General features: G+C 40.5%; 1 protein-coding gene and 1 pseudogene across 2 annotated transcripts in view; both read left to right on the forward strand.

The window, feature by feature from the left end:
* Window positions 1–1,679: 1,679 nt before the first annotated feature.
* LOC109278085 (60S ribosomal protein L17-like) lies at window positions 1,680–2,495 on the forward strand (annotated as a pseudogene).
* Window positions 2,496–9,146: 6,651 nt separating this feature from the next.
* The window catches only part of FZD6 (frizzled class receptor 6), a 43,828-nt gene continuing 25,192 nt past the window's right edge, over window positions 9,147–27,782 (forward strand). Inside the window, exons 1-2 of one of the 2 annotated variants that reach the window (XM_019467938.2) lie at window positions 9,147–9,277; window positions 10,320–10,625. In XM_019467938.2, coding sequence (XP_019323483.1) covers window positions 10,449–10,625 — 177 coding nt within the window. In that variant the 5' untranslated portion in view covers window positions 9,147–9,277; window positions 10,320–10,448. The remainder of the gene's footprint in view (window positions 9,278–10,319; window positions 10,626–27,782) is intronic. The other variant, XM_053896136.1, reaches the window with a different exon arrangement.

A 27,782-nucleotide genomic window follows, 5' to 3' on the forward strand; every position in this document is an offset into this window, starting at 1 on the left:
TCCCACATCAGAGTGGTGCATTTGTTACAACTGATGAATCTACATTGACACATCATTTTCACCCAGAGTCCATACTTGTTGTTAGGGTTCACTCTTGGAGTTGTATATACTATGCGTTTTGACTGATGTAAAATGGCATGTGTCCACAATTATAGAACAGTTTCACTGTTCTAAACATCCTCTATGCTCTGCCTATTCATCCCCCTCTCCCCTCAATCCCTGGAAACCACTGATCTTTTCCCACTGGCTTCTTTAGTTAGTAAAATGCTTTTCGGGTTTCTTCATGTCTTTTCATGGCTTGATAGCTCATTTCTTTTTAGTGCTGAATAATAAATATTCCATTGTCTAGATGTACCATAGTTTATTTATCCATTCACCTACTGTAAGAAATTGTCACATTGCCTTCCACAGTCATTGTACCATTTTGCATTCCCACCAGCAATGAATGAATGTCCCCATTATTCCATGTCCTTGCTAGAATTCGGTGTTGCCAGTGTGAGACAGGGACCATGGGAACGAGCACCAAGTGAAAAACATGATGTACCTGGGCACTTTCTGTTGGCTGTTATTTTTAAGCCCCTTCTCTTACAGAGCAGATCCAGGATGTGGCCCAAAACAGAGGACCCAGGACCCAAAAACTACCAATGAGCTGCCTGAATTGCCTGCCAACGCTGGCCAATCAGGACAAGGCCCTTCCAGCCAATCAGAATGAGGCATTTTTTTCCCTTCCTCTTATTAGCCTATTGGACCTCAGTAAGAGCCGGAGAGGCAACTTTCGCTATATAGGCGGGGCTCCCCAGTGTTGGTGGAAGCCAGCCTAACTAGTCTTTGTTAATGCTGTGTCTCCCTTCATCTTAAACTGTAGCCCTGATAAAGCCTTGCCTGTGCCTTTGATTTTTGGGTCCAGCGTCATCTCTATCCTTGTCCAGGCTATGAACCCAACTTTGGTAGCAAGTATTGTGGATTTTGGCCTTTCTAATAGGTGTCTGGTGGTAAATCGTGGTTTTTACCATTGTGTTTTTATTTAATTTTTGTCTTTTGCTGTTGTACGTATTTTTGTGAATTTTCCTTTTAATATGTTTTTGTAAGAGTACTATATACTCAATAAGAGCGCCCTTTGTGCATCAGTCTCTGCCTTAGACTACTTATCCCAACCAGTCACATGGACCTGATGCTAATAATTTCTGATACCTCCTTGGAAATCTATCTCTTATATCTCTCCTCTCCATCCTTGACGCCCCACCTCTACCCCATATGTTGGTTTCACCCAACTCAAGTGTAGACCTGCCAATTGGGTCTTTGTTTTTAGCTAATTGAAATTTATTTAGGAAAACATTCTATACCTTTCATATTTGTCTTATAACTATAATAAGCCCAGAGAACTGCTTTTATACTCGCAGGTGTCTCTGGTTGTTCAACCGCCCATATGGCATCATTTAGGGTATAAGGGATTTGCTAATCAAATTAAAATGCAAGATTTATTTTACCTGGAGTTTTTACTAAAATGAAAATGTTCTATTCATGAAGTTCCTGTGTAAATCATCCTCTCTTTTTAATAAAATAGTATCCTAAAGGTTATAATCCATTCAATTTGAGCAAAAGTAGAGCCATTTAAGTAAAAGATATGTCTTGAAATTAAAATGTAAGTGACCATCCAAAATTATGTTTACAGCCTGTTCCTCTTCCCCTAAGCAGCCTGAGGTGATCTCTGAAAATGGTTCGCTATTCACTTGATCCAGAAAACCCGACAAAATCACGCAAATCAAGAGGTTCAAATCGTTGTGTTCACTTTAAGAACACACGTGAAACTGCCCAGGCCACCAAGCGTCTGCATATCTGAAAAGCGAGCAAGTGTCTGAAAGATGTCACTTTGCAGAAGCCATGTGTGCCTTTCTGTTGCTACAGTGTTAGAGTTGGTAGGTGTGCACAGGCCAAAGAGTAGGGCTGGACACAGGGTCGGTGGCCCAAAAAGAGTGCTGAATTTTTACTGCACATGCTTAAAAATGCAGAGAGTAATACTGAACTTAAGGGTTTAGATGTAGATTCTCCTGTCATCAAGCATATTCAGGTAAACAAAGCCCCCAAGATACAGCATAGAACTTCCAGGGCTCAGGGACCTGCGTGGCTCAGTTAGGTGTCTCCGCCTCTTGGTTTCAGCTCAGGTCATGATCTCACGGTTTTGTGGGTTCGAGCCTCAAGTCGGGCTCTGCGCTGACAGTGCAGATCCTGCTTGAGATTCTCCGTCTCCCTCCCTCTCTGCCTCTCCCCCAACTTGTGCTGTCTCTCTCTCAAAATAAATGAATAAACTTAAACAACAACAACAACTTACAGGGCTTATGGTCAGATTAACCCACACACGAGCTCTCCCTGCCACACTGAGATGATCCTTAATGAACAAGAACAGATTATTCCTAAACCAGAAGAGGAGGTTGCACAGAAGGAAAAGACAACAAAAGAAGAAGAAAAAGAAACAAAAACTTCTGGTCCGGGAGTAAATTCTGCATAACGTAAATGCGAATAAAGGTAAAAAAAATTATATTTACAAAAAGACCAAAATTGACCCAAATTTGTTTGTTTTGAGGTAAAAGTGGTATATAACATTATATGAGTTTGGGGTGTACGATGTTATAATTGTGGCTTTAGTTGTCCATTAGCAGCTTCATTTGGAGGTTGAATCCATCTTAAATGTAGATTCTGCTTTGTAGATACAGCAGAGTGAGAAAAAAATCCAGCACAGGGGAGAAGATAATGAAGAAAACTCCCTGACGAAAGAAATTCCTCATCCTTGATGGAGAAGGTAAAGGACCAGGCCAAGCAATGTGGGAGAAGCATTTCCTCTTCCCAGGAACTCCCTACTCCCATTTCCCCTCTGTCTTTGGCAGGAAGAGTCTCCAGGTGGGAGAAGGGTGGAGGGACAAAGAGTGGAAGGGCTTACTTTGGCTTAAAGATGTCTGCAAGGAGGACCTTGCCTGCACACATACTGCCCAGAGTTCGATTTTCCCTTAAATACACACCTACACGCATGCACACATACATACATAAATGTATTAAGTTTTGTTAAAGTTATGCAAACCAAAATTAACTAGTTCTATAAATGTATTATTGGTAAGAACATAAGTCAGCAGCGTCCCCTTTCACCATCCCCCCCTTTCTTAGTGGAAATCAAGTCTCATAATTGCTAGTAACTGCCTCAAACTCTACCTGAGTCATTCCATGTCCCTGGTCTCCATTGTACTATTTTCCTCCTTTCAGGAGGAATAAAGTCTGATTGTGAGGTTCTTGAAGCTTACACAATTTTAGGGACTCTTTTTTTTCAAAAAGAACATAAGATTTCAAGTACAGAATTAGAGCTTTAGAAAGATCCCTAAAGCTTAAGCTTCGTTAGCTTCATGGCACATCTCTGCCTCTGCCTTCAAACGAAAACACACATCTATTGTATTGAATGATCCTGTTGCCACTGTCTCCCCAGCCACGTGCCATGTTTGGAACACAAAATCTCTTCATAATTTTACAGTCAGGTTGTTCCTCAAAGCCCACTTCCTCTACGGAAGTTTTCTATTGAACTGCAAAAATAGTAATATTTCTCTAATTCCCCTTTCTCTAAAATTTAATTCTATATCTTCCCTCATTTGTCACCCTGTACCACACACTTATCCCATTGGTTTTTAAGGCAATTAAACAAATACATATAGTCATTAGCAGCCCGTGATGCACAATTGGGTGTGAAGTTGTTTTTGCGTATCAAAGGAAATGAATTTAGTTATTATCTGTATCACTAAGTTTGAGGCAGAGGCCCTTTCCTATATGCTAACAGCTTTAGAGGAAAGTAAGCATTTCTAATATTTGACTTAATACGACTGCTTTGCTAGAAAAAAAGTAAGATATTAAATATTAAAGATGACCAGATGGAAGCCACCGAAATCAACCGAACGGTAAGCTCACAGGCTCAAAGTGTAACCCAAAGCATTAGTGGAGCTGAAGCTGTTTTTCTTGAGCATTATGACTCTTTTTATTTGTAAATGACAATGCCAGAGCTCCAAAGACACAATCTTTTACATCAAACTGTCATTCGAATATGCGGCTCTTTCCTGCACCATCATGTTACTGCTGAAAGTTTTATTTCCCGGTAATACTGGGGGTGGTAATTAGAAGGTGTATTATTTCTGGCCAACCATAATGGATACAACCGCCGCAGAAGGTTAATGGCAATGCTGCAAACACTGCGGCCCTTAGCTGTTGGAGCAGGGAGCGCCGTGCGCTCCAAGCGAAAGTTTTTAAATAAAGGCTCTCCTCTACTTGGTGTTCGTAGACCCCCCTAAATGAAGTCCGTAAGCCGTCAGATTCACACATGTCACTTGGAGGGATTGCAGCCGTGGGCAGAGCTTTCCCGGGTTGGGCAAACAAGAGTTTAGGAGGCAACTTCTGGAGGGAAGGAGCCTTTGGAGCCCAAGTTCCTCTTTCCCTGTGTTGCCTTCTCTGTCTGCCTCTGCTCACCCAGACCCCTCCAGCTGGGGTCCTCCTCCTGCTGTTTGCTCCCTCAGCTCCTAAGGCCAGGACATCAGGTCAAAGGTCACGAGCAGGTCTACCCACATTACCTGGCCTGCTCCAGGCAAAAAAGTACCAAGGAGAACACCCTATTATATGTCTACATACTTAAAAGCCATAAATCAAGCTAATAAACTGTTAAATAAAATATATTCTGCCCCCTATCTTTATCATAACATAATTTTTTTTAATGCATACAGCTATATTTTAATGAGTATAGGCAAATTACCAGAATGAAGAAATTTAACTGTGTGCCTATGCTTAGCCTGGTGATGGACCGAAGATGTTTAGATAAGCAATAAAATAAAAACTTAACACAGTTTACAAATGATATATTTACTCCATAAAATTTATTTTCTTCTTTTCATCTTAGCGGAATCACTTAATTTTGCTATTATAATCAAGATTTTATTGTATTGTATTGTATTGTATTTACAATCAGTGTTTTGTTAACAATAATGCTGAATTACATAACTTTCTTGAGTTACTGTAGCTCTTGGAACTTTTTAACATTTATTTATTTTTGAGAGACAGAGAGAGAGAGACAGGGCACAAGCAGGAGAGGGGCAGAGAGAAAGAGGGAAACACAGAATCCGAAGCAGGCTCCAGGCTCTGAGAGCCTGACATGGGACTCGAACCCATGAACCACAAGATCATGACCTGAGTTGAAGTCGGATGCTTAACCGACTGAGCCACCCAGCACATAGCTCTTGGAACTTTTGAGCTTAATTTTACTTCAGAGAAATTTTGTTCTGCTAAAGCAGTAGCAACTGAAATAGTGATCAAATTCTTAAAGCAATACTTATTTCAGAAAATGAAGAATTGGGAGTTTCTGGTCTGGCATGTAAATAACTTAGAAACCATCACTCCATCCTAACAAGTAAAAAGCTGAATAAACTGAAAATCAACAACTCTTCTGAGATCTGTCCGAGAATTGAGGACATGAAGCAAACAGCTGCTCCCCAAATTAGAAGACAGGCAGATACAGAGAATAATAACTAGCCAGAGCAGAAACCCGTGAGCAAAAACCTTCCAGGGTTTTTGTACCTTTCCAGGGTAACAGGTAAGGGATAGGAAAACCCAAACTATAATTGATGAATTGCTGGAGACTGAGTGTGGACAAGTCTGAGAGTTAAACGCGCCACTGGGGCCCAGTCTTTGGGGGACCCCACACTTGTCAGTTTCACTTCCTGAAGCTCTGCCAGGTTCTGACAATGACTATTGGAGAAAAATCCCCTCGTGTCTGGCAGGGGAAGGAGGAAAGAAACCATATTGAAATTTGCCTTAACATCCTGTTCATCTTAATAGGATCTAACCTCTTGAGAAATTATTTTGCCAACACCTAACTTATTGGGATTTTATCAGAGCCTAACTGACCTGGGGGAAGAAAAACACCCAACCACACTCAACCCACTCTGGCAATGTTGTCCCACCTGAGGGGAGTATATATAATCTGATAAGCAATTGTAAAGTTCACAGGTCCCCTAAAAGACTGAGACTTGATCATAGGTCTATACAATGCTTCCCCACTTCACCTCTACCTTATAGCACATCACTAAAGCCTTATTTACTGCAGTTCCTTTTTTCTAGTACATCATGTCTGGCTTTCCACGAAAAGTTACAGGGCATACTATAATGCAAAAAAAAAACTTAGTCTGAAGAAACAGCAAGCCCCAGAACCAGACTCAGATATACAGAAATGATGGAATTGTCAGACTAGGGATTTAAAATAGGTATGATTAATATGCTAAGGGCTCTAAAGGAATAAGTAGATAGCATGCAAAACCAGATTGGTAATGTAAGCAGATACCAGCATACCTCAGAGATATTATGGGTTTGGTTTCAGACCACTGCAATTAGGTATACGTTGAATTAATGCAAGTCACATCAATTTTTTTGGCTTCCTCGTGCATATAAAAGTCACGTTTATACTATGCTGTAGTCTAGTAAGTGTGCAATAGCATGGTCTGAGGAAACAATGTACATACCCTGATTAGAAAATACCGCTAAAAAATGCTAACCATGGTCTGAACTTTCAGTGAATCATAATCACTGATCGCATTTCACTGTAACAAATATTATAGTAATAATGAAAAACTTTGAAAGAGTTCAAGAATTACCGGAATATGACACAGAGACATGAAGTGAGCAAATGCTGTTGGAAGAATGGTACCAATAGACATGCTCAACACAAGGACAGGTGCTGGGGTGTGGGGTGAGTTACCCTGCCCAGTGCGGGAAGCCTGGATAGAGAGTGTGTGTGTGTATGTGTGTGTGTGTGTTGGAGGGTACAGTTATTTGTGATTCAGGGCCCACAGCCTTTCTCCTCTAGACATTCTGTTACCCTCCTGGTCCAGCTTTGTTCGTTATGAACAGAAGTAGAGAGTCCAGAAATAGCAACGCATTTTTGACAAAGGAGCAAAGACAACACCTGGAGCAAAGATCATCTTTTATTTTTTTTATGTTTTATTTATTTATTTTGAGAGAGAGAGAAAGAGAGCATGAGCAGGGGAGGGGCAGAGAGAGATGGGGAGAGACAATCACAAGCAGGCTCCAAGCTGTCAGCGTGAAGCCTGATGCAGGGCTCAATCTTATGAACTGTGAGATCATGACCTGAACCAAAACCAAAAGTTGGATGCTTCACCAGCTGAGCCACCCAGGTGCCCGCAAAGATCACCTTTTCTTTCTTTTCTTTTTTTTTTTTTTTTTCAGTATATGAAGTTTATGGTCAGATTGGTTTCCATACAACACCCAGTGCTCATCCCAAAAGGTGCCCTCCTCACTACCCATCACCCACCCTCCCCTCCCTCCCACCCCCCATCAACCCTCAGTTTGTTCTCAGTTTTTAAGAGCCGAAGATCACCTTTTCAATGAACAGTGCGGGGGCAACTGGACATCCACCTGGGAAACAATGAATCTGGTCACAGATCTTACACAAAATCTTCACAAAAATTAACGCCAAATGGATATAGACCTAAACGTAAAACACAAAGCTATAAAGCTCCTAGAAGATAACATGGGAGAAAATCTGGAAGCCCTTGGGTTTGGTGATGACTTTTTCTGTACACCAAAGGCATGATCCATGAAAGAAATAATTGATAAGCTGGACTTCATTAAAATCAAAACCTCCTGCTCTGCAAAGGGCGGTGTCTACAGAATTAGAAGATAAGCCACAGACTGGGAGAAAATATTTGCAGAAGATGTATCTGATGAAGGATTGTTATCCAAAATATACAAAGGACTCTTAAAAGCCAACCATAAGAAAACAGACGACTCAATTAAAAAAAAAAAACAGGACAAAGACCTGAACAGAAACCTCATCAAAGAAGATACACAGACGACAAACAAGTGCATGAAAAGATGTTCACATCGTATGTCATCAGGGAAGTGCAAGTCAGGACAACAGTGAGCTACCACTCTGATCCTATTAGAATGGTCAAGATCTGGAACACTGACAACACCAAATGCTGTGGAGGATATGGAGCAACAGGAACTGTCAAACTTCGCTAGGGGTGATGCAAGATGGAATAGACACTCTGGAAGACAGTTTGGCAGTTTCTTATAAAACTCAGCATACTCTTACCTTATGATTCAGCAGTTGGGCTCCTTGGTATTTTCCCACAAGAGTTAAAAACATTGACACAAAAACCCGAATACAACTGGGGTTTATAGCATCTTTATTCACAATTGCCAAAACTTGGAATCCACCAAGACCTCCTTCCAGTAGGTGAATCGCGGTACGTCCAGACCATGGCAAATTTACTCAGCACTAGTAAGAAATGAGCTATCAAGCCGTGAGAGGAGTTGAAGAATCTTACTAAGTGAAAGAGGCCAATTTGAAAAGGCTACATATTGTACAATTCCAACTACATGCCACTCTAGAAAAGACACAACTATGGAGATGGTAAACAAAACAAAACAAAACAAAACACCAAAAAACAACCAAAAACCCAGCTTGTTAGGTCTTCGGAAGAAAGGAGAGATGAAGAGGTGAAGCACATGACAGTGTGGCATAGTTGGTACTAAAAACTAGGCTGACTTTTAAAGTGGTTCAACTTTCTATTACGGTTTTGCGTCAATAAAACTGTGGCACCTGCCAAGGCTGAAATCCCATTGCCACCTGTACCTCAGAAAGAATAAAAGATTTTTTTTTTTTTTTTTTTTTTTTAAGGACAGTTATCCAGGAAGTTACCCACTTTCCAGCTAAGGTCCCTTGGACAATTGACCTTACAGAGCACATCAGTATACTCTGGTTTCTCTTCAGATCGTATACATCTTTCGCCTTTTACAGAGCACATCAGCCCCCTTTGAGAAATCTTGTGTCCTGAAATCCTTAATGCAGTGGGTTCTCCTAAAGGAAGCTTTATTTAGGGGATCACCAACAGCTTCAAAAAACCCTTCTAGGCTGAACCCCTCTGGACCCGAGGAATAGTCGTGTGCTGCGGGTACCGGAACAGGGGGCAAGGTGGAGGGGACTTGCCGGCCGCACAGCGGGACCCGCAGCCCGACACCGGTCACTGGGGCGCCTGCCGGGCCCGCAGGGCAGGCGGGGTCGGGCGGAGGGCCAGGTCCGCCGCAGCCGCCGCCACCACCGCCGCGAGCCCAGACCTGCCCGCCCGACCTGACCGCGCAGTCTCGCGGGATCGCTCAGCTCTCGCTCCCGGTGCCGCTCCGGAGGCAGCTGGAGTTCCGGACGCTTCCCGGAGCCGTCTCAGGTCGCGGTGCGCGGACGGTAGGCTGGACGAGGACTGGAGGGAGGGCTGCCTCCGACCGCCGGCCGAGCTGAGGCTCCTCGGGCCGGCCGGACGGGGGGCCGGGGCCGAGTGGGTCCCGGGGAGAGCGAGGCGGGCCTCGGGGGCGCGCGCGGCGGGCTCGGAGCCACAGGTGCGGGGCAGGCGGCGGCGGGACAGGCCGCTCGGGCCAGAGCTTCCGCACGAGTTGGGGCCAGTTCCTGAAGGGCGCCGCCGGGTCCCCGCGCTACCGAGCGGGGCCGGGACGCTGCTGCCCGGCTCTAGGCCTGGGGCAGGTGCAGGGGTGTGGGGCGAGTTAGTCTGCCCCGCGCTGGAAGCCTGGGCACCCGGGGAGGGGGCGGGCGGGGGTGTTGGGCTGGGCGTGCGGTTATTCGCGATTCAGGGCCCAGACACTCCGTGGCCCTCCCGGTCCAGCTTGGCTCCTTTTCCCTTTCGCTCGCCCCTGCCCGGGAAAACGAATTTCGCTCCTCCGGGAGGAATCCTAGACGTCTCCCCCTAGTTGGCCTTTTGAAAAACAGAAAAGTATATTCCCCCAGAGACCGCCACAAAAACTGGCTCTTTGGAGTCCTTAAAGAAGTTTAAGAAGTCATCAGATCTTAAGAAATTACCCTGGGACAGAATTTTCCTGTGCGTGGTAAGATATCCAACAGGGGCCTTAGATTTCACGATTTTATTAATACGTTGAACTTATTCCCAACCCCAGCATGACTTTTTTTCCCCTCCATCTCACTCATCCTCTGCCCCCACCCCCTCCCCCCCTTTACCGGGTGTTCTAGACAGCGTAAATGTTCTATCATCAGTTCCCTAGAGATGAGACTTGCTCAACAGATTACATATTCTGTGCCAAAGCAGGTGGAAGGTGTCTCCAAAGGACCGAATTTTCCGTCATTTTTCCAGTGTTAGTTATCCAAGGGTCAAAATCTTAACTCTGCACTTTAATGTCCCTATTTGAGTTTATGACAAATGTTGCAGATACACTCCCTCGGTTGTTTTTACAGTAATTGACCCAGAACTCATTTTCAGGAAAAGAACTTCCTTCAAAATGGTAAAATAACGAAAGAGGAATTTGAACATTTTATTTTCGGATGGAAATCAGAGAATGAAAAGAAAGATTAATCCAAGCCATGTGGTAAAACCAGGAATTTGAAGAAAATGGAAATGTTTCCATTTTTGTGGACGTGTATTTTTCTACCCTTCATACGAGGACACAGTCTTTTCACCTGTGAACCAATTACTGTTCCCAGATGTATGAAAATGGCCTACAACATGACATTTTTCCCTAATTTAATGGGTCATTATGACCAGAGTACAGCTGCTGTGAAAATGGAGGTGAGTATTTCTTCATATATTTATACAGAAATAGTTTATGCTCTGCTCTGGAATAAACTATAAATGTTGACTTTTTTTTTTTTTTTTAAACACCGTAAGGGATTTCTTCAAATTGTGCACAAGTCATATTTTGAATACATCCTTTTGAAAATTAATTCCTCCTACTAACTTAAATTTTGTGTAGATTTGTGGCCTTTGATAGTGGATTTGCTTAAGATAGGGTTTCTTTTACATGAAAGGTAGTTATGATTTTGAAGTACCTTACACCTGGCAAATATTTTGCTTTCCTGAGTCAATTATGGTAGTTCCTCTAGAAATGTGAATTCTGAGTTTTTCCTAATTAAATGAACATATAATCTATATTGCCTGGACTAAAAGTGCCTGAACTACATACATACCTTGTCGTAAGTAGTTGTTAATGTTCACTTGGCACAGTTTTTCTGTGGTAAATCAGTTGCTGGAAGATTTGGGGGCTGTAGATAGTGTTTTGCTGAAAAGTGACCTTTTTTTTTTTTTTTTTTCCAGCAGAACACTTAAGTATTCTTTGTAAGATACCAGTTAAAAGAAATCACAAGTCTGGGGAGAGGCAAGTGACACTTAAGATTGCCTTAGGTGCCTTAGTTACCTGCCCCTGGTTTAGAGATATGCAGATTGCTAGGGAAGTGTGGGAAGAGAGTTACCTGTAGAGACAGGAACCTGCCCTGCCATACAGATCTGTTAGGTTGATAAGTCTCCTGAAAGAACATCCCTTTAGAGTGTTGCTAAGAAATGAAACCCTTACAGTTTTAATATAGACACTATAAAATCGATTAGTTTTGTTTTTGCACATTCAAGTCTTCCATTGTTGTTTCGTTGAATAGGGTTTCGACTACCTCGTTGTAGATTCAGATCTAAAATAACAGAGCTTTTAAAGCTAAGTAGATGTACTTTAAAAGGATTTACAAATTACTGTATGGTAATCTTTCAGTGGTTTTTCAGACCAACGCAGAATATCCTTTTTAACACTGAACAAATGATGCAGTGATCGGTTCATTGATTAATCAGAACCATTTTGATAGTTTAATCTGATTAAAATAAAGTATGTAGTAGGAGTACCTTCAAAGAATAATTATATAATTCATTCATGTTTTCTCTGATATGTTTTATAGCTCATGTCTTACCAAGTTCTTAAATATTTTTAAAATATTTATTTATTTATTTATTTTTGAGAGAGAGCATAAGCGGGGGAGGGGCAGAGAGAGAGAGAGAGAGACAGACAGACAGACAGACAGACATAGAATCCCAATCAGGCTCCAGGCTCTGAGCTGTTAGCTCAGAGCCCAATGCTGGGCTCCAGCTCAGGAACCACAAGATCATGACCTGAGCCAAAGTCGTTGGCCGCTCAACTGACTAAGCCACCCAGGTGCCCCCACAAAAAATTAAGAAATATATATAAATAAAATGAGTAACATTACAAAAGAAACCAATTATGGTTAAGAACCCCTGAACCCTGCATCATATAGGTTGAAGAAACTGAAGCCCAGAGAAGTTAGGATTTGTCCAAAGTCTAAGCCTATAATCTGACAGTCTTCTCTGTCAACATGGACCATAATGTCATCTTTTTTTTTTTTAATGTTTATTTTATTTTGAGAGATTGACAGAGTGTGAGCAGGGGAAGGGCAGAGAGAGAGGGAGACACAGAATCTGAAGCAGGCTCCAGGCTCGGAGCTGTTAGCACAGAGCCCAACGTGGGGCTCGAACCCACCAACTCTGAGATCATAACCTGAGCTGAAGTTGGATGCTCAACAGACTGAGCCACCAGCCGCTCCCCTAATGTCATTTTAATGTTTATTTATTTTTGACAGAAAGAGAGAGAGAGAGAGTGCGCGCGCATGAGTGGGGGAGGGGCAGAGAGAGAGGGAGACCCAGAATTGGAAGCAGTCTCCAGGCTCTGAGCTGTAATGTCATCTTTAGATGTTTTTTAAGCCTTTGACCTTATTGGATAAAAAAAGACAATATACCCTAACATTCAGAATGTGATGTATTAATATTAGTCTTTGCTGCTGCTTCGCAAACTTAATTTCTATAAAAATTAAACTGGGAATTTTGGTGTTTTTCTTAAACTGCTATTCAGACCAGACCTACCTCCCTTTCTCCTCCCTATCTGTGCCATGAATACAAAGTCTCAGTTTTCACCAGTCTCTCCCCCCTGGTGTCGTCAAAGTGATTTTATTATAAAACACATATCCAGGTGGCTCAGTCAAGTTGAACGTTGGACTTTGGCTCTGGTCGTGATCTCACAGTTTGTGAGTTTAAGCCCTGCCTGGGGCTCTGCGCTGACAGTGTGGAGCCTGTTTGGGTTTCTCTCTGTCTCCTTCTCTCTCTGCTTCTGTCCTGCTCACTCTCTGTCTCTCAAAATAAATAAATAAACTTAAAAATAAAATAAAACGTATATCCATAGTCCACTTTGGGGTTAAAATTCTTCACCATTTCCTTAAAGCTGGAAGAATAAAGACCTGACTCTAGCGTAGTATGCAAGGCTCTTCGTATGTGACCCTGCTCTCCTGTCCAGCTTCCTGTCTTGTCCCTTCTCATATTACATGATCTCCATCAGCCAAACTGACCTGTTTGTAGAACTCACATCCACATTACTCCCTCTCACTTCTCTACCTTTGCACACATTGTATTGGTTGCTTCCCAGGCTCTCTACCTATCCTTCACCGGCTCAATTTCTGCAGGTCTCAGTTAAAGCAGTAACTCTGTGCTCAGTGAAGCCTTCTTTCATCTTTCTCCCAAGCATATGTAATCTCCTTACTTTCTACACTCTGATAGTACTTAATATACGATGGTTCTTAAATACTTAACTACGCTGTATTGTAGTTATAGGTGTGGTTCGCACTAGATTGCAAGTGTTGAGAGTAGGGATATTCATTTTTTTCCCCTAATGGCTAGTACAGTGCCTCAGAGCATGATAGATACACAGTAAAAGCTGAGTAAGTAAAAAGGTGGTGTTTCCTGCTCTAAAAAATCAACAAAGAGAATTTTACCTACAAATTTTTACCTTCCACCTCTGTCGTCTGCAGTGTCCAGGTGAAAGAAATTCTGATATTTTTAGGTGGTTTCATATCACCCACTTTGGTTCTACCTGAGCCTAGTTCTGATAAAATGTATCAGTTGACATCCTCTGTTTCCTCTAATATTTCCCATTTTAGCATGACACATGTTTCTTAGGATTCATTTAAAGAATTTTATTTTTAACCATTTATATTTACTTGTATGGAGAGCCAGAATTCATGTTTTGATTGGCCCACTGTATTATAAATCATATGTAACAGATTTTTTTCAAACATTGTACTGTAAACAAAACAAAAACACTATTACAATTCAGTCAAATACTAAATTATAACTGCATATAGCTCAGCTTTTACTAAAAAAAAGGCATTTTACAGCTTCTTTAAAGAACAGATTGGGTTTTATACCTCCAACACAACTGTCTTCGATTATTGCTGGTCCCTGTTGAATTTCCTGTGTTCCATATGAATTAATGTTAGGATGAGGGGCTGAAGAATTATCAGCTGATTATGGCAACCAGTTGTATCTTCTTAGCCACCAGGGATTCCTTATGTCAAATGATCTATCTTCTCTTAGTTTTCATTTTGTATGAGGGCTGTCCTGTTTTATAGAATTCGTAGTATCTGCTATCAGTGCTCATCTGTGATTATATGAGATGGGTTTAGAGCAGTGGTTCTCAAAGTTCACTTCATAGACCAGCAGCTTGTGAGCTTGTTAGAAATGCAGTTCATGGACCCCATCTCACCCAGTGAACCATGATCTGTGAAGATGGAGCCCAGGAAACTGTGTCTCTTATGCATGTTAAAATTTGAGACCCATTGGTTTAGAGCAAGGAGTGCAAACTCGTAAAATAATAAATATTTTTGGCTTTGCAAACCATACAGACTCTGTCACAGCTATTCAACTCTGCAATCGCAGGAAAAAAAAAAGCAGCCATAAATAATATGTAAACAAATGAATGTGGATGTGCTTCAGTGAAACTATTTACAAAAACAGGCAGTGGACTGGTTTTGGCCCACAGCCTGTAGTTTGCTGAACCTGGTTTAAGGTATTTGAAAGTGTTCTTAAGGATTATAAACACAGAGCATGTACTAAGTAAACATTATTATGCATTCTTGTTGATACGCTACCTGAGCTATATGTAATTTACTTTCCGCATAAATTTTTCTTAGGCCAAATTTATCACAGACCACTGACTGGGATATTCTGGTTCTTTGGTTTTGTTTCAGAGATTGCTTGAAATAAGGGACTTAAGTTTTTTTTCCTTATTTTGTTATCTGAAGCTGAAGTCATTTGTATTGCAAAGAGTTAATTTACAATTCTGAATAGTAACTTGGCTTGGTAATGAAAAGGATGTTGTACAGCCTAACTCTCCCAAGCAGAAAAACAAATGGCTGCTGATTTTCCATTGTGTTCCTTTTTGTTTCATATCTAGAGCATTGTTTCCCAAATTGTGAGGTTGATGTCCCTTGAGAGACTGATTTCATCCAGAAAGAGCTGAGACTGATCTAGGGAAAATGGAAACAGGAATATTGTATTTTTCTTTTTGAATTGCCTTCATTGAGCTCTAAGCAAAAGCAAAGTCATGTATTGTGTTTGGAACAGCATGTGGTCGTTCCACTTTTGAAAGGTCTAAAGGGAAGTGAGCCAAAAAAACCTCTTTCCTTTCCACCTGTTAATATGCACTCCTAAAATGTCTCTATTCAATTAAAAATAAAGGGATGAAGAAAACTGTATAAACAGACTTCTAAGGAAAAAAAAACTATTTCTGTTGGGCAGTGGTTTTTAAACATTTTCACTTTCCTGCTTTTAGAGTCTAGTGGACCCCTTCATTTCCTCTTTATTCTCTACTCTTCTATCCCCATACACAAGGAAAGAAAATGTTTAGTGTGACTAACTTTTGTTTTCAGGGAAGACTTTCTGAAAATAGCTGTGACGATTCTGAAAGTGAGTACTTGAGTCATTCAAAATGAAATAGATATTGAAAAGTGTTGCAAGTCAGGTGTGTGTATAGTGGCTACTATTGTGTTTTAAATGTAGAAGTCGCAAGCTTAACTTCCTTTGTGATGTTCTGTTGCAGTAATAGAAAGCGTTATGACTGTTTCCAAGTCTGCGGAATCAGGATTAGACCTGTAGGTAACCAGAGAACAGTAGTTCTCCCGGGAGGCTCTGCTGATAGGCACCAGGTGCCTGCAGGGCCGTTCCTTGCTATCCCACAGTCTAGGATATTACTGGTTATGCCTTCGGGAGAGCCTATCCATACAGGAACATGGTTCTTTCAGACTCTGGGAAGACTGTTATGTTGTGGTTATTTCCTTTCCTTGAGAATGTGGCATGTAGATAATGAAGCTTTATTACTCTAGTTTGTGTATTTGTCATGTATTCATTCATTAATATTTGTTGAATGTGTACCTGAATGCGTAGTTTCCCTGGAATTAGAGTTTTTCCAAGTTATAAGTTTTAAATTAAAAAATTGACTCTTTATTGGACAGATTCTTTTGTAGTGCCAATCAGTTACTATGTATATTTGTTTAATTTCCAAAACAAACACTCTTTTGGAGAAATAATTTAAAATTTATACTGCTGCCTGCTAAGAACTGCCGTGAAAATAACAAGTATTCCCATTATGGAAATAATGCAAATTCCTGCTTTTAATTCTTGTATTCTAGGCTCCGCTTTGTATTTTTTAAAGAAGCTCACTTTCCTGGCATTGGTCACATTCATGAAAATAATTGAAAAAGTTTGCATCACTTTATTATATAGTAGTCCGTTGACATTCTCAAAGAATTTACTTGAGATCTCTGTAACCACTTTAACAGTACTCTCTGAAATGTAAACTTAATTTAAGGAGCTCTGTAGATCTTTAGTGACTCTGTTGTCTAGCCAAGGCCTATCACTTTCCTTAGTTGTTTTTTAGATTTCTTCACTTTCCCTCAATTTTCATTACCATTACTAGAAGTTGGCTTTGTTTTGATGCCTTTTCAAGTAAGGAATAAAGGAATAAATACTATTTTAAAATGAGTAAATATACTCATAAAATAAAAATAAATAAATAGGGAATAAATAAGAAATTTATCACTCCTTGAGAATTACTTGTGTAAGTCACTGTGGGTAGAAAGCACGGATCCTGAGCTGAGAATCAGATGCCTTGCGGTGCCTGGTCTCATTTAGTAGTAAAGTGGCTTGCTTGCTTGCTTCCATGTGGGATTCATGTTTCAGCAAAGAGACAAATGTTTATGTATCTCTGTCTTTAGTACTAAGGGAGTCAAGGCATAGCTAAGATACTGCCACAGGAGCAGTCTGCTTATATATATAGATTTTTTTTTTTTTTAATTTTTTTAATGTTGCTTTCTGAGACGGAGAGAGACAGAGCATGAGTGGGGGAGGGGCAGAGAGAGAGAGGGAGACACAGAATCAGAAGCGGCTCCCGGCTCTGAGCTGTCAGCACAGAGCCCGTTGTGGGGCTCGAACTCACAAACCATGAGATCATGACCTGAGCCAAAGTTGGTCACTTAACTGACTGAGCCACCCAGGCGCCCCAGCTTATATATTTTTTAAAAATAAAAATGTTTTTCTTCTTTTGATCCCTCTCTAGTAGAATGCTAACCCAAACTTTCTCTTTGGGTTAGAATGCCACCAACTCCAGGCTTATGATTCCTTCCATTGCCATGTCATAGCATGGGGAGCTAGCTAGTGTGTTTCCAGGAAAAGATGGTAGCGTGGCAGAAGCAGGCATTTTGAGAGTGTAAGCAGTATGTTCATGCTGCTTTCCCATGTCTTTAATATCTGCTCGGCCCAGGCCACTTGAAGATGGAATGCTGTTGGGTATACCTGATGTTATGAGTAGGTGAGTTAGATAGTACCCAATGTATAAGAGGTAACTAGGCATGTTATCTCTAGATGTCCCATAGTCATGTCCAGTTTCTATCAGGAACTATTAGCAAAACCAAGGTGGAAGGTCCTTTTATTTATTTAGGGCTAATATTGGAATCCTCATTGGATGTATATCTATGGCCTTATCAGCTTTTATGTCCTAAATATGATGGGCCAGTGTGATGTCCTAGGAAATAGCAATATGGTTAGAGTCTCTGACAATGAAATTGAGGCACAGAGCTGAAGAGCTGATGTTATTCTAAGGTGGTGTTTCTGAAACTTTGGTGTGCATGAGAATCATCTGAAGGGCTTGGTAAAACGCAGATTGCTGCTCCCACCCCCTTCCTGAAACTGTAGGTCCTTGGTGGGATGGAGAATGTGCATTTTTTTCTTTCTTTTTTTTTTTTTTTACAATTTTTTTGACATTTATTTAACCTTGAGAGACAGAGACAGAGCATGAGCAGGGGAAGGGCAGAGAAAGGGAGACACAAAATCCAAAGCAAGCTCCAGGCTCTGAGCTGTCAGTGCAGAGCCTGACACACGGCTCGAACCCATGAACTGTGAGATCATGACCTGAGCCATAGTCGGCCGCTTAACCCACTGAGCCACCCAGGTGCCCCGAGAATTTGCATTTCTAACAAATGCCTTTGGGATGCTGCTGCTGTTTTTTCAGGGACCACTCTTCGAGAACCACTGCTCTAAGGCAAGTTGGTAAAGATGTGTTGTCATCCTTCCTAGATAAAAGTAAATGGCTTTTGGAGGAAAAAAGCATTGGCCAGGTTAGCATTGGCCTGCATATGAAGTGCCAAGGTGGTACTGATTTGCTGCAGTAAAGAGACCACATCTGGAAAAGCATCTGAGCCCTTTGATTAAGGTTTAAGACAATCTATTAATAATATATTCAGTTGTACTGGAAAGTTACAATGGACAGGTGCTAAGAATTACATCCCTAAATATGTTTTTGATGATGTTACTAGTCTCTGGAAACCCTCTCTGGCTTGAATTACTGCTTTCGATTTTCTCTCATGGTAGAGGGAGACCTCTCATTTGACCTCTTCTACCATAATAATGTTTATCCAAGAAGCCAGTTTTGTGATTGTGCTATTGCTAAATACAGCAATTTGAAGTATACATGCGTGGACTTGGGAAATTACAATGGGTTGAGTTTGGGCTCCCACTAAGCTTCTGTCATAAGCCCATTTATCATCTGACCTTCAGAAGCCTAGTTTATGAAACTAGCACATTGAATCTAGAATGAATACAGCCATATCAGTGTGTCTTAGCACTGTCTGAAATTATGTTCTTTCCTCCTTAATCCAGCACACTCAGAAACCAATGTAAGTGAACAATGTCTTACAAGTAATGTATGCTCCTGTTTTCCAGATTTGCTTTTGACTTGACCCTCCCAGGGCATGCTAGGGTAGAACTCTGCTTATGGGTTGAGACATTGAAGAACAGTAGGGATGTGGTATGAAGCTATTTATTTTCCTCTTACAAAGTAAATCTTTCAGGTGAGGAGTATCTGCCTTGACAGACCAGGGATGAGGGTCTGCTTTGAGGTCTTCAGGTTTAGAGCATCGTGTGAATCTCTGAACCTTGTCTTGTATCCCCACTTCAGATCGGGGGCTCCCACGGCTTTCAGATCACAATAACTCTTGATTTCTTGTGTGAAAGGGTAGCAAATTTAACTAATGTAATTTGGCAACATGCAGGATCAAACTGTGCATTTGGTTTTCAACATCTTAAACCTTAAGTCTTTTTAATCCTTGTATTTCACTCCACACCTCCAGCCAAGAATTTAGGAATGTCAGTTTGTCACTCTTTTCTTTTCCTAGGCTAAACACTGCCATTAGAGGCACTAGGGGCACTAGAGGCACTCACCTCAGCCCACCATCCTTGAATATTTCATGCTTTTCATACTATTTTCTGCCTCTCTGGCAGTAGCCACTCAGCCTTACTTTTACTGGGCATATCATTCTAAGACATTCTGGGAATCTAAGTTATTACAAGGATAATGCAACTAGCTGGTTTTCTGCCGTATACCCTGGGTTGCCAGACTTCCATTTCCAAATGCTGGTAGAATGGTTCACTGCTTTTGGCCCCAATTAGGTCAGAAGACCAGTTCTAGAATTCCTCCCATTTCACTGAGGTCACTTACATCCCATTCCTTACGTAATTGCTGTACCAGTCAGTCTTTTTGGCTGCAAACAATAGAAACCAGCTTTGACTAACTTAAGCAGAAACTGGATGGATATTAGATAGCTTCTTCAGTCACAGGGGAGACTGGAGAACCAGGTTCAGAATATAGAGAGGAGCAAAGGGAACCAGGACACAGCTAAGATCATGCCATAGGATCAGTCTGTCACCAGTGCCAATGCCATTGGACACTTCCTGAACCATTGCCCCTGGATACTTATTTCGGCACTGTGGGCATTATTAAACCCACTGCAGTTGCCTCAGATAACCTATCAGTTCTTTTGTACAGCACTCTCCCCACGAATCACAATACCTGGAATATCCAAATGGCCACGTTTAGATTATGTGCCTATGTGTTTATTAGAAGATTGCACCCCTGCATCCCTTCTTCAGTTTCTGTAGCATCTCACCTACTTTGGGACTCCCCAAAATAGGGCTGCTGCGCAGATGGAAATGATAAGCATTCACCCGAGAGCTCAGTGCAAGACAGTATTACTGATCAAGGAGAAAAGGTCATTGTAGTACCTACAGTTGTTTTGAAATTTATGTCCAGCTCTGCTACGCAAGACTTTGTTACCTTCTTCATAAACTTTTTGAGTCATGAAATGTCCTTAGAGATCATCCATCAGTTCATCACTCTCATCTTACTGATGATGGTCTGAGACTGAACACAGAAAATGATCTGCTGAAGGTGGCACTAGTAGTTAATGGCAAAGCTGGAACCAGAATTAGGATGCTGGCATTATACCAGGCAAAGGATTATATAAACTACTTTGCGTATTTTGATTCTTATTGTCTATTTATCATAGTTAGACTCTGGTTATATTTCAGAATGGAGGCATCAGTTGCCTTCTTAATTGCCCTCTTCTTCCTCATCTCTGTTAGTACTAATAGTATCTACCACAGGATTTCTGCCAGGGACCATTTCCTTAAAGGAACCTACCTTTTATTTCTCTGAATGTTAAAACTATAATCAACTGGACTATTTGGGTTACTATTCAATAGTTATTATTGAATTGATATTTTATGTTGTGGTTAGTCACTCAATGAGTTTCTGAGCCTTTGAAAATGAAATATGAAAAAGAGAAATTCATGAGTGAGACCATGAAGGCCCTGAGTTACCTACTGAGAGATTTGAAGGAGGTGTGTCACTAAGGGGGGAAGGAAGAGCAGACTGATCAGACTAGGGAATTTAAATCTTTGCTCAGTTCACATATTTAAATAGCACTTGTCCTGCTGTATATAAATACCAGTTTAATAATATGATGGAATTCTGATTATAAGATTATGGACGTAAGAAATGTCATAGTCAAGGGGCACCTGGGTGACTTGGTTAAGCGTCCAGCTTTGGCTCAGGTCATGATCTCATGGTCTGTGATTTTGAGCCCCACGTCAGGCTCTGTGCTGAGAGTTCAGAGCCTGGAGCCTGTTTTGGATTTTGTGTCTCTCTCTCTCTCTCTCTGCTCTCTTGCTGCTTATGCTCATGCTCTGTCTCTCAAAAATAAATAAACATTAGAAAATTAAAAAAAAAAAAATGTCATAGTCAAGTGTAGTTTTTCCATCTCTGGGGGTTTGGTTTCTGAGAAGCCTAGGACATTTTGTGGAAAACCATAAATGATTCCTATTGAGTTTTTTTTTAGTTCAAAGGATCAGGGAAATACACTCGTTCCACTTATTCTGTTTTCAGTTGATTGGGATGAGTGCAATAATAGGCCGACTACCCATTATTTGAAGTGCTCTTATTTGTTCCATAATGATTTGTTTAAAAAAATTACCTGCATCAGGAGGTACTTGCACCATCTATAATGTGATAAATGTAGTTTGAGGTTTTGTACTCTTTGATTATTTGTCCTGGGAACATTTATTTTTTTCAAACTGAAGACTTTCGTTTCAGATAGAAGATTACCTGTCCTCTTTTGGTATCTTTTGTTTACCCTTCGTCTTCATTGGTCTTCTTGCCCATCTTGTGAGGGGTAGTTTTCAGTTAGAGCTGGGTAGTAGTGTAGTGTCAGAGTTCAAAGAGGATGCACTCTGGAGTCTTACTGGCCCAGGCTCACATCCTGGTTGCTACTTAGGACATTGATGTTCTTAGAGGCTGTTTCATCATCTGCAAGGTAGAGATAAGAACATCTCTCTCATAGGATTGTTGTAAAAAGAATTGGGGTAGGAAAAGCACAGTGTCCAGTTAATGGCAAGTGCTGAATAAATCAAAATTCTAATTTACTATCAGTACCTATAGAATTGGTAAAAAGTAGCATTAGATAAGAATATGGGCACTTAAATTCTAATTCAGGCTAGATTTGGGGATTTCAACAACAACTTCAATAAGCAGTTGGATTCTGTTTACTCACTTATAATCTGAGGGTCTGGATCAGGTTATTGGTTTTCAGACTGTGATCTCTGGAAGTGCTTTGAGGTCACTGGCAGGGAAGGGGAGCAGTGAGAGGTATCTCAGAGGGAGGGCTTCCTTTTCAGCCAGAGCAGCTGTGCTTTTATTTATTTAATATATTGGGCTTCTTTGTAATCTCTTATTTAAAGAAAATCTTACTTGGCAAAATACACACGCACACACACACACACTTTTTGAAAATAATAGACTTAAAAGTCCACTAAAGTCCCTTCCAAGTTTAAATTCTTTATGTCTATTAGTTTGCAACAACTTGAAAGTGGTCCAAGCTGGATCCGACCCAAAGTGTCTTATTTTGTCCTGTATGGTATTTTAAATATTTATATTAAAGTGACAAAATTTAAAATTTGGAGATTTTAACATAAAAATCTAGATTCTAGCTCTCTTATGAAAAATTGATATATCTGATAATTCTGTGTCCCCATTTTCAAATAACAGTCTGTTAGAGTTGAATGGCAGCTGCTACCAACTACTCCTGCTATCTTCTGCCCCTCCGAATTTACCTGCCTAGCCCCTGCAGGTATTTGAGTTTTCAGTGTCTGATTTATTCTCTGCACATTGCATACACACAAACTAGTATTATTGGATTAATCAGTGTTGACATTCTAGAAGAATTAAACAAAGGATGCGACTTGTAAGGAAATGACTTGCCCTGTGAGGAAATTATTTTAATACAGCAAAAGTACATGTGTCACTTTTATTCTGCCTGCCCTTAAACTGGATAATAAATAGTTCTTAAGTGCTGACCATCAATTTATCCTGGCTGTTGCAGTATGACTCCTGAGTTAGGAGAATTAAACATAGTATATTTTAATTCTTTCCAGTATATGGTCTGATTAACAGACACTCAAAAATTTTAGGAACCAGGCAATTTGGGAGTAAATAAGGAAGTAAGTGTTACCAGTTGCCCATGCTTCTTCCAACTCTGTCCCAGAATGGATACTCAACACAGTCTGGACATTCTCCCTCTTGGGATACAGAAACTTGAGAAAAGTCCTCTGCTGTTCTCTAACAACTTCCTCTTAGGCAGCAAAGGGTCAATCTCAGCATCATTCATACAAGGGAGATGTGGAACACCACCTGTGGTGGCCCTGTCTTTGCTCAGTCACTTTGCCCCATCAGGACAGGGTGGACTCTCCACTGGTCCAACGTCCTTTAAAGCTCTTGTTCCCTAATTGTTGGGTGTGGGTTCTATATGTGCCCTTTAAATCAGACGTGTTAATTGTAGTGTTGTAATCACATCTCATATTTATTTATTAATTTTTTGTATGTTCTTTCACTTACTAAGAAATATGTATTGAAATTTCTCATTAAGATCATGGAATTCTCCATTTATCCTTGTAGTTTTGTTGCTTTTCACTTTACATATTTTGTGCTATTTTATTAGTGTATACGGTGCTCAACAATATATTGTAAAGTGTATTTGTTGCATTTTATCCAGAATCTGAATGTTTTGTGGCAGGAGATATTTAGTTGGTCACACTGCCAGAAAGTAGAAGTCCTCATTGTCCTTTTTTTTTTTTTTTTTCATTTCTTACATTCCCTCAGTTGCTCAGTATCATGTCACATTTTCATATTATTTGGTTAATTTTAATTCCAGTGTAGTTATCATACAGTGCCATATTCCTGTGTACAATATAGCGATTAAGCAGTTCCGTATATTACTCTGTGCTTATCAATATAAGTATACTCCTGAATCCCCATCACTTGTTTCACCCATCCCCCCAACTGACCTCCCTCTAGTAACTATCTGCTGTTCTCTGTAGTTAAGAGTGTGTTTTTTTGGTTTGTCTCTTCTTTTTTCCTTTGTTCCTTTGTTTTGTTTCTTAAATACCATATATGAGTGAAACCATATTTGTGGTTTATGACTGGCTTATTTCATTTAGCATTATACTCTCTAGAGCCATCCACAGTGTTGTAAATAGCAAGATTTCATTTATTTTTATGGCTGAATAATATTCCACCACACACACATACATACATACATACATACATACATACATACATACATACCACATCTTCGTTATCCGTCCATCTACTGATGGACACTCAGGCTCCTTCCATAATTTGGCTATTGTAAATATTGCTGTAGTAAACAAAGGGGTACATATATCCCTTCAAATTAGTGTTTTTGTATTCCTTGGGTAAATACCTACTGGTGCAATTTCTGGATCATAGGGTAGTTCTGTTATTTATTTTTTTTCCATACTGTCTTCCATAGTGGCTGTACCAGCTTGCATTCCCACCAACAGTGCAAAAGGGTTCCCCTTTCCCCACATCTTCACCAACAGTTGTTTTTCCTGGAGTTTTTTTTATTTTAGCCATTCTAACAGATATCATTATGGTTTTGATTTGTATTTCCCTGACGATGAATGATGTTGAGCAACTTTTCATGTGTCTGTTGGCCATCTGTATGTCTTCTTTGGAGGAATGTCTGTTCATGTCTTCTGTCCATTTTTCACTTGGATTGTTTGGTTTTTTTTGGTGTTGAGTTATATTGGTTCTTTTATATATTTTTGATACTAATCCTTTATTGGATATACCATTTGCAAATATATACTCCAATTCAGTAAGTTGTCTTTTAGTTTTGATAGTTTCCTTTGCTGTGTAGAAGCTTGCTTGCTTGCTTGCTTGCTTGCTTTCTTTCTTTCTTTCTTTCTAGGAACATATATTTTTTTAATGTTTATTTTTGATAGAGAAAGAGAGCACAAGTGGGGGAGGTGCAGAGAGAGAGGGGGTGACAGAGGATTTGAAGCAGGCTCCTGCTGACGGCAGAGAGCCCAATGCGGGGCTCAAACTCATGAACAGTGAGATAATGACCTGAGCCGAAGTCAGATGCTTAACTGACTGAGCGACCCAGGTGCCTCATTTTTTATTTTGACGTACTCCCAATAGTTTATTTTTGTTTTTATTTCTTTCACCTTAGGAGATATAGCTAGAAAGATGTTGTTATGGCTGATGTCAGAGAAATTACTGCTTGTGCTCTCTTTTAGGATTTTTATGGTTTCAGGTCTCACATTTAGGTCTTTAATCCACTTGAGTTTGTTTGTTTGTTTGTTTGTTTGTTTATTTATTTATTTATTTATTATATGAAATTTATTGTCAAATTAGTTTCCATACAACACCCAGTGCTCATCCCAAAAGATGCCCTCTTCAATGCCCATCACCTACCCTCCCCTCCCTCCCCCCTCCCCCATCAACCCTCAGTTTGTTCTCAGTTTTTAAGAGTCTCTTATGCTTTGGCTCTCTCTCCCACTCTAACCTCTTTTTTTTCTTTTTTTTCCTTCCCCTCCCCCATGGGTTTCTGTTAAGTTTCTCAGGATCCACATAAGAGTGAAAACATATGGTATCTGTCTTTCTCTGTATGGCTTATTTCACTTAGCATCACACTCTGCAGTTCCATCCACGTTGCTACAAAGGGCCATATTTCGTTCTGTCTCATTGCCACGTAGTACTCCGTTGTGTATATAAACCACAATTTCTTTATCCATTCATCAGTTGATGGACGTTTAAGCTCTTTCCATAATTTGGCTATTGTTGAAAGTGCTGCTATAAACATTGGGGTGCAAGTGTCCCTGTGCATCAGTACTCCTGTATCCCTTGGGTAAATTCCTAGCAGTGCTATTGCTGGGTCATAGGGTAGGTCTATTTTTAATTTTTTGAGGAACCTCCACACTGTTTTCCAGAGTGGCTGCGCCAGTTTGCATTCCCACCAGCAGTGCAAGAGGGTTCCCGTTTCTCCACATCCTCTCCAGCATCTCTAGTCTCCTGATTTGTTCATTTTGGCAACTCTGACTGGTGTGAGGTGATATCTGAGTGTGGTTTTGATTTGTATTTCCCTGATGAGGAGCGACGTTGAGCATCTTTTCATGTGCCTGTTGGCCATCCGGATCTCTTCTTTAGAGAAGTGTCTATTCATGTTTTCTGTCCATTTCTTCACTGGGTTATTTGTTTTTCGGGTGTGGAGTTTGGTGAGCTCTTTATAGATTTTGGATACTAGCCCGTTGTCCAATATGTCATTTGCAAATATCTTTTCCCATTCCGTTGGTTGCCTTTTAGTTTTGTTGATTGTTTCCTTTGCTGTGCAGAAGCTTTTTATCTTCATAAGGTCCCAATAGTTCATTTTTGCTTTTAATTCCCTTGCCTTTGGGGATGTGTCAAGTCAGAAATTGCTACGGCTGAGGTCAGAGAGGTCTTTTCTTGCTTTCTCCTCTAGTGTTTTGATGGTTTCCTGTCTCACATTCAAGTCCTTTATCCATTTTGAGTTAATTTCTGTGCAAGGTGTAAGAAAGTGGTCTAGTTTCATTCTTCTGCATGTTGCTGTCCAGTTCTCCTAGCACCATTTGTTAAAGGGACTGTCTTTTTTTTATTGGATATTCTTTCCTGCTTTGTCAAAGATTAGCTGGCCATACTTTTGTGGGTCTAGTTCTGGGGTTTCTATTCTATTCCATTGGTCTCCGTGTCTGTTTTTGTGCCAATACCATGCTGTCTTGATGATGACAGCTTTGTAGTAGAGGCTAAAGTCTGGGATTGTGATGCCTCCTGCTTTGGTCTTCTTCTTCAAAATTACTTTGGCTATTCGGGGCCTTTTGTGGTTCCATACAAATTGTAGGATTGCTTGTTCTAGCTTCGAGAAGAATGCTGGTGCAATTTTGATTGGGATTGCATTGAATGTGTAGATAGCTTTGGGTAGTATTGACATTTTGACAATATTTATTCTTCCAATCCATGAGCACGGAATGTTTTCCATTTCTTTATATCTTCTTCAATTTCCTTCATAAGCTTTCTATAATTTTCAGCGTACAGATCTTTTACATCTTTGGTTAGATTTATTCCTAGGTATTTTATGCTTCTTGTTGCAATTGTGAATGAGATCAGTTTCTTTATTTGTCTTTCAGTTGCTTCATTATTAGTGTATAAGAATGCAACTGATTTCTGTACATTGATTTTGTATCCTGCGACTTTGCTTAATTCATGTAACAGTTCTAGCAGACTTTTGGTGGAGTCTATCGGATTTTCCCTGTATAATATCATGTCACCTGCAAAAAGTGAAAACTTGACTTCATCTTTGCCCATTTTGATGCCTTTGATTTCCTTTTGTTGTCTGATTGCTGATGCTAGAACTTCCAACACTATGTTAAACAACAGTGGTGAGAGTGGACATCCCTGTCGTGTTCCTGATCTCAGGGGGAAAGCTCTCAGTTTTTCCCCATTGAGGATGATGTTAGCTGTGGGCTTTTCATAAATGGCTTTTATGATGTTTACGTATGTTCCTTCTATCCCGACTTTCTCGAGGGTTTTTATTAAGAAAGGATGCTGAATTTTGTCAAATGCCTTTTCTGCATCGATTGACAGGATCATATGGTTCTTTTCTTTTATTAATGTGATGGATCACGTTGATTGATTTGTGAATTGTCGAACCATCCCTGCATCCCAGGAATGAATCCCACTTGATCATGGTGAATAATTCTTTTTATAAGCTGTTGAATTCGATTTGCTAGTATCTTACTGATAATTTTTGCATCCATATTCATCAGGGATATTGACCTGTAGTTCTCTTTTTTTTACTGGGTCTCTGTCTGGTTTGGGAATCAAAGTAATACTGGCTTCATAGAATGAGTCTGGAAGTT

Source organism: Panthera pardus, unplaced genomic scaffold (genome assembly GCF_024362965.1).
Source record: "Panthera pardus isolate Hobbes unplaced genomic scaffold, ASM2436296v1 HiC_scaffold_7, whole genome shotgun sequence".
Taxonomy (NCBI): Eukaryota; Metazoa; Chordata; class Mammalia; order Carnivora; family Felidae; genus Panthera; species Panthera pardus.